Source organism: Tenebrio molitor, chromosome 8, assembly GCF_963966145.1.
Source record: "Tenebrio molitor chromosome 8, icTenMoli1.1, whole genome shotgun sequence".
NCBI classification, from domain to species: domain Eukaryota; kingdom Metazoa; phylum Arthropoda; class Insecta; order Coleoptera; family Tenebrionidae; genus Tenebrio; species Tenebrio molitor.
The window spans coordinates 11,500,899-11,507,623 of record NC_091053.1 but is presented as its reverse complement, the minus strand read 5'-3'; the positions used below and the strand labels follow the sequence as shown (position 1 = coordinate 11,507,623).

The following is a 6,725-nucleotide window of genomic DNA, read 5'->3' as shown; positions in this document are numbered from 1 at the left end:
AATAAATTTTCTGCTAGCTCAAATTACCGAGTTATAAAGTTTTTAACTTCACCAATCCCGGAAGCTCGTCCTCAGGTGTTACTAAAAAATCCGATCTGTTGCTAAACAACAACAAAAAATCTCTGATATCGCACAAATCAATAAAATGTTTGGGCAACTGGAATTTTGACGTTTTCCGATATAAAAATTCGTTGACGTTTATCTGTCATCAACATCAGGACTTGACAATTGCAAAATTCGAAATTAAACAATAAAAATGGCGATTCTAAAAAGAACCATTTATTTAAATAGGCAACAATGTTCGAAATGACCACCATTCATTTGTATGCACAATTTTGCTCTACGTAACAAACTTCTTGTAGTAGCGTTAGTTATTATTTCTTCAGTAACTGAAACAAAGCCTCCTGAATTCGAACTCTCAGTTCAGCCTCTGAATTTATGGGCCGCCGATAAATGATTCAGATCTGGAGACCTGGCAGGCCAGTGATGCGGTCCTCCTCGACCGATTTAGCGCTGTGGATATTGGTTATCCAAAATTTCCCGAACGTTTCTGCTAAAATGTTGGAACCAGTCATTTATGCGATAAGCAAAAGGTACAATTTCAAGTAAATCAGGTAGCTCCGTGCCAATGAACTGAGTGTATCTTGCCCCCGTTAATCTTGCGGGGAAATCAAACGGTCCAATCTAGAGCCGGGGATTCGGAATTTTAACAAATGGAAGGATCCACCACGCTTATACTTGCCAAATGATCGCCCAATAGCCCAGTCCACAAATTAACAGAAAGCCTATGTTGAAAACCTCTCGGAAATAATTCTCTTGGATTTTCCTCTGCCCAAATATGAAGGTTGTGATAATTGGAACAACCTTACCGGCAAAATAGCGACTCATCAGAAAACAGTATTCGTGCAAGAAGTGTGGAGCATCGTTTTGGTTTATTAATCATAGATAAAACTCTCACCTAATTGGATAATCCTCTGGCAGAAGATGTTGTACTCCTGTATAGTGGTACGGATGCCTCCTATTATCAGCTGGAACTCTCTGCACCGAACTCTTGGATAAACCCATTTCACGAGAAACTGTTCGAATACTCCGGGTGCCGTCTTCCTCAAAGACATTTAATACGACTTCCTCGTGTTCGACAGTCCTTACATTTCTTGGAGCACCCCCAACTTCTTCTTCGAACTGGCTGCATCTGACCCGTTTCTCGACCCCGAGCGATTAATTTCAGGATTGTTTTATGATCCGGATGACTTTATCTTTGTGGAAATTGTTCACGGTACAACCTTACTAATTCACGTGCATTGTTCCCACATCGCGCAAAAGTAAGAATCATATCTACGTACTCAGAGGAAGAATACATGTTAAATGATACACTTGAATTAAATATCGCAGCGAAATTGTATAACGAATGTCAAACTGACGTAAACAATAATTCTAATAAATGTAGTGGACCAAATCTAATGGACAGAATTATAGAGGTTTACGGATAAAAAGGAAACCTAGGCAACGCAAAATTGCGATTACTCCACCTTAATGATGCTCAACTCTAATTGGTCAACTTCAGAATGTCTTTTCTCAGTTATCATTTGAGATAGGACTTTTTTTCTTCAAAATACACGTTAATATATTCGCCCTAAGGCTCCCTTTTTTCTCTGGGGAGCCAGTTCTGGGACACCCTGTATAAACCACTTCTATTCTTCTATGGGACGCACTGGTTTTTCTACGGCACTGGAATATTTGGATCGCGCAGGTTTCCCCCACCTAATGTATCTTCACTAAACGGCTGGAGTCTACCAACGCACTTTTCCATTGGAACTTTCAAAAATCCCTAAATTCAACTTGACGACTGAAAATTTCCCAAAGACCACTCACCAAGATAAAGAATGGAGTTTAACTCCCTAGGATTCGAACTTTTAGGGAAATTACGTTTTTCATGTTTTATGTAACTAGAATTTTCAAAAGTCATTTTGAATGCCTAAAGTTGGTTATTAATATTAATTATCAATTTTGAGATTCTTTGTGCAAGTTTAACTAAACGTGCCGCCAGAAACCAAAACTGTGAAACGAAAAAACAGTTAGCGAGAAATGAACCATTTGCAACTGTTGCAAGGAAATTCGCTGCCTTAATTTTTGACATGGTTACGATATATTTTGTTTGTGACCAGAAACCACGTAGCCTCCAACCTAACCAAATTAATGCTAACCTAGTAACGAATATCCCTAAATCCTAGTGAGTAATTTCTTCTTGACAAATCTATAATCTATTCCATCTTTAAAAAAACGATAGGTTGCCATGCTTTAATTTTGTTAAATTGGCAGTATTGAGGAAAGTAGTAGTTATATTTCATTTCATTTTGGCTGTAAATCTTTTGTAACTAAATTTGAAGGGCTATGTTGCAAGATGATTCTAAAACAAAATGTAAATAAAGTTATCAATAAATGTCATTTTGACGTTTTTCCAATTTATTTTAAATTAGACAACACAAAGTAATAATTTAAAGGGTTTACTACAAGTGCATAATGCCAAAAGTTGTGTTTGTCGAGACAAAACGTGGTGTGTTGAAGGGCTAGAACAGATTGATGGATATCTTCAATGTGAGAACAATGAATTTGTATTCCATGAAATCCTGAACTGTATAATGATTAATGAATTTATAGGTGGGAAGATCTGTTATATATTGCATAATTACAAAAAAGGGTCTGGAAGATACTAGAACTACAAAAAGAGGAAAATCAGAAAAGTGGAACCATTTTTTCAAAGAGATCTGAACGAAATTATTTGTGGCCTAAACATTAGAAGATGATTCGGAATCTAATGATGAAGATAATTCTGAAGATGAAATAATAGAGGAGGTTAAAGTGTAGATGTCTTTTAAAAAAAGTGATTCCATTTTGGAGAACTTATCCGTTTTCTGCTTGTTAAACTAAAGCAAGCGTTCTTGAAACTCATTCAACGGCTAAAGCCTCCACCAGATGTTTACATTTTGATTTGGATTTTTTTTCAATTGCTATTTTTAATAAAAAATGCTCGGTTCTCTATTAATCTCTTGTAATACAGTTTCAATCGATTCGCAAAAAAGCGGAACATAAGTATGGCAACACTGTGCCTTCAAAATTTTCAAAATTCCTAACCAAACTTTTATTCAGATATACAGGATGAAATCTGTCAGATTGTCCTGGCCAAGCATCGTTTTTTTAAAGTTGGAATACATTATACAGGATATTTCAGAAGTGATAATGAGCCATAGTTGCCATATTTATCCACAATAATTTTGAATCACTTATTTACCCAGTTTGGAGAAATATATCTAAAAATTCTACGTTCAAGACATATTCGGTGAAAAAGCTATTCTTTTATTAAAACTCAAGCACCTAGGTACTATTCCGGACATGGAATCTTGGCCACAACTGACATTTAACTGACAAATATGTGTAAACTGGTCTTTATTGAATATAACCCAACTATTGACTCGATAATGCCATTTCCATGCTTTTTTGATGTCACAAGAAAAACTTCAAAGTGATTTTTTATAATTGTAATTTTTTAATGACACTAATGATTGGTTTACATAATTTTTTTTAGACATGTCAAAAAAATGTTGGCCAAGATTCCGTGTCCGGAATAGTACGGTTGGCTTCAAAAAAAACGGGAAGTGTCAGAAAAAATTCTGTCAGATTTTATTAAATTTTTATAGTTTGAAACGGCCTTTTAGAATTTAGGTTAAAAAACTGCACTTATGTGTCAGAAATACTACTGTCAAACAGACACAAATTGACATAAATTGACAAATTAAATTTTCAGTTCACATTAGGTCAAATTTCATTTCCCGTTTTTTTTGAAGCCAACTGTACATTATTATATAAAACCCGCAACAAAAATAAATTTACATAATTATTTCTTCAATTTCGAATTAAATACAGAAGAAAAACCTTTAATGAATTATGACACGATAGCAACTAATTAGCTGGAGGATTGGTTTGACTAACTTGTTCAATTTTCCTAAGGAAAGACTTTTTTTGTACAAATGTTTTATCCCAAAGTTCTAAAAATTAAAAAAACATTATCGAAAATATGAAAAATCAATTAGGCTCAACAGTACTTAGCAGTTCTTCTATACTTTGTAGTTCGCCTCCATAATCACTCGGGAGGTATTGTTTTGGGACATTTTCATGGAGAGAATTCAGATTTTCATGTAAAGTTATCTACAAAAACACAATCAGTACATAGTAATATACACGTAGAGTTTTCATGATATAGCTACCCTCGAATATAACTTCGAACTTAAGACAGCTTTAAGTATGTTTAATACAGTACGGAATAGAAACGGTGGGTTGATGATTTCTATTCCAGATATCCTCATTTTTAGAATGTTCTGCAGTCAAAACATGCACAGGTCATTATACTATGTAATGGATCTTTAGTTACGTACATACTTGGTAAATACTCATGAGCTTGAAAAGTTGTAGAACGCCTGTTTGAAAAAAATGCCTTATTGTAAAACCTTCGTAATCTAAAATTAAACGCAGAGTAGGAGTGTAATCGTAGTTGAACATGATCATAGCTGTAGCTATGCCGACAGAAAAACATTTAGAAAATTCGAAAGTTCCTTCTATATTAGCAAAGTTCACTTTCAAAATGCCAATTCTTTCCCATGAAGGAGTTACGATGGGTGAAACAACAGCTAATCTAGAAAGAAGAAGATTCAATGTAGGTATTTTGAAACAATTTTAGAAAATGAAAATGCAAATTTATTGAGAGATCGTAACATATTCGTTAGCTACTTTTTTAAAAGATATAGGTTTAAAATTCATTCAAAACGTACCCAACTTCTTTCGAAGGTATTATATCCGCCAATCCAGTAAAAAATTCAGAATGCTTGTATAGATATTTGAAATAATTTTTGATATTTTCTTTAACCTTCTCTTCCTTAAACTTACCTTTCAGTAACATTATCTTCAAGAAATCTTCATCTGAAAACGCATATCACACACATACGTGTTATTTTGACAACATACCTATAGTTTCCACAGGCAAATGAGGGCACTCATCAACCCATTTCTTCAAAGACACCACTTTAGCATTAATTGTTCCGTCAGATTCGTTAAATGATGCATTTATTGCACATTTTTGTTCATCTCTCACAAAATATTCCTCCATTATTACTTATCTCTGACCTAAACAACTCTGACTTGCGGCAGTATCTACAGTATTAATTCTATTTCACAGTGACGATACGTATCCTAACGCTATCTCTAAGATAAGTGGAGTAATCACATAAAATAATCTACGTTCCACATAGGTTAAATTTACAAATTTATTAGTATACAACTCCTATTAAGAAGCAAAAAGGACAGTAAGCTTGAGCTGGGTCTGGGCTTTGAGTTTGGAAAAGGCTCCAAATCGTTTAAAATCTTTAAAATTAAATTGACCTTTCGTTTTGACAAGTTGTGACATTTATCAGAATCCGTTTACACAGGAGAAAATTCTCAAATTCTGACAGTGTCGAACAAAAAAATTCTTTAAATACACAGCCGCAAGAACGCGTAAGAAAACTAAGAGTGAAAACTAAGTGAAAGGAAAAGTCAAAGCATAAACCATAACTAAACAGTAACATATTTACAATTACACATTTTTTTCAAAATGGCGGCCGTGATTTCTAGTACACTCGACCGATTTAGAAAAGCCCAGGCCCTCCGGCAAGATATGCATTATTTGTTTGTCTAGTTGTATTTAGCCTAAGGAGACCAAAGGAGCAGGTAGTGCCCGTCTTACCAGTCTTATTTGCAACTGAGGACCAAAAATATTCACTTCGTTCGGCACCGAAACTAGCGGCCTCAGTACATAAAATTTCATTTTTGCTCATAATACACTACTTACTAATAAAAATACGGTGTGATCAAGAATTATTGAATCTGTTGGTAACAATGAAATTTGGTGAATTTGAAATTTACAATCAAAGGTTCATTTTTGTAATAGTATAAACATAACCGGCATAACCAAAAACGTTTTTAATGTCATCTGAAGTTAAAAAATCCGGTCAGTGCCAATTACGAGACTACTTTTCAATTGTTTCATTGCCAACAGACTCAGTCATTGTTGATCACGCTGTACATACTAAAAATTTTATTGTTTTCAAGTATTTTTTTTTAATTTAATTGATTTCATTGAAAAGATTATTTATATTTTTAACAGTTTTTAACCATTTAATCATTCAAGAATTTAATTTGCTAGAAATATTTGCAGATTTTTTTATTAACGACGTGCTTTGTAATAAAACAATTAGTCTTCGTTGAACAATTAGACTAACAGTAAATTGTGGGTTTTTTGTCAAAAACTATCCAACACAAAGAGAATGTTGACAGTTGACTATTACGAATTAAGTAATTCTGAAATACGTGTGTTAATTTTAACCAGTGAAAGAACTCGCCAATTTATGAAACTTTTCTTTACATTTTGCAAAATTCGCAAAAGTGTTCCAAGATTTTTTACCCCTCAATTTTTACCAAAGGAGTTGTTTTGTGTGATTAACTATAGTATTGCCGTTATAACTTTTTATCTGCTCCGCCCACTAAAATTGACCAATCAGAATCAAAGCCAGATTCAATCTGTATACTTTTTCATCACATTTGCCACGTAAAAAAGTTGAGGTTAGAATTTTGCTGTCAAGTTCACAATTATTGTTTTAGGTTCTAAAAAATAAAATGTCAATTCGAATGTCAGAAAT

The 6,725-nt window shown here is 33.8% G+C and overlaps 1 protein-coding gene across 3 annotated transcripts; it reads right to left on the bottom strand.

The window, feature by feature from the left end:
• Positions 1-307: 307 nt before the first annotated feature.
• LOC138136690 (alpha-tocopherol transfer protein-like) lies at positions 308-5,274 on the bottom strand. 3 transcript variants are annotated; one of them, XR_011161392.1, is made up of 7 exons: positions 5,017-5,274; positions 4,824-4,971; positions 4,431-4,687; positions 4,263-4,373; positions 4,101-4,203; positions 959-4,043; positions 311-864 (listed from the first exon to the last, which is right to left on the bottom strand). XR_011161392.1 is itself a non-coding variant. In XM_069055969.1 (6 exons), the coding sequence occupies exons 1-6, from the start codon at positions 5,156-5,158 to the stop codon at positions 3,958-3,960; spliced, it is 843 nt and encodes a 280-aa protein (XP_068912070.1). In that variant the 5' UTR covers positions 5,159-5,231; the 3' UTR covers positions 3,334-3,957. The 3 variants fall into 3 exon arrangements, 1 of the variants encoding a protein (XP_068912070.1); XR_011161391.1 differs by having other exon boundaries at positions 308-864; positions 4,435-4,687; positions 4,824-5,272; XM_069055969.1 differs by lacking the exon at positions 311-864 and having other exon boundaries at positions 3,334-4,043; positions 4,435-4,687; positions 5,017-5,231.
• Positions 5,275-6,725: the final 1,451 nt, after the last annotated feature.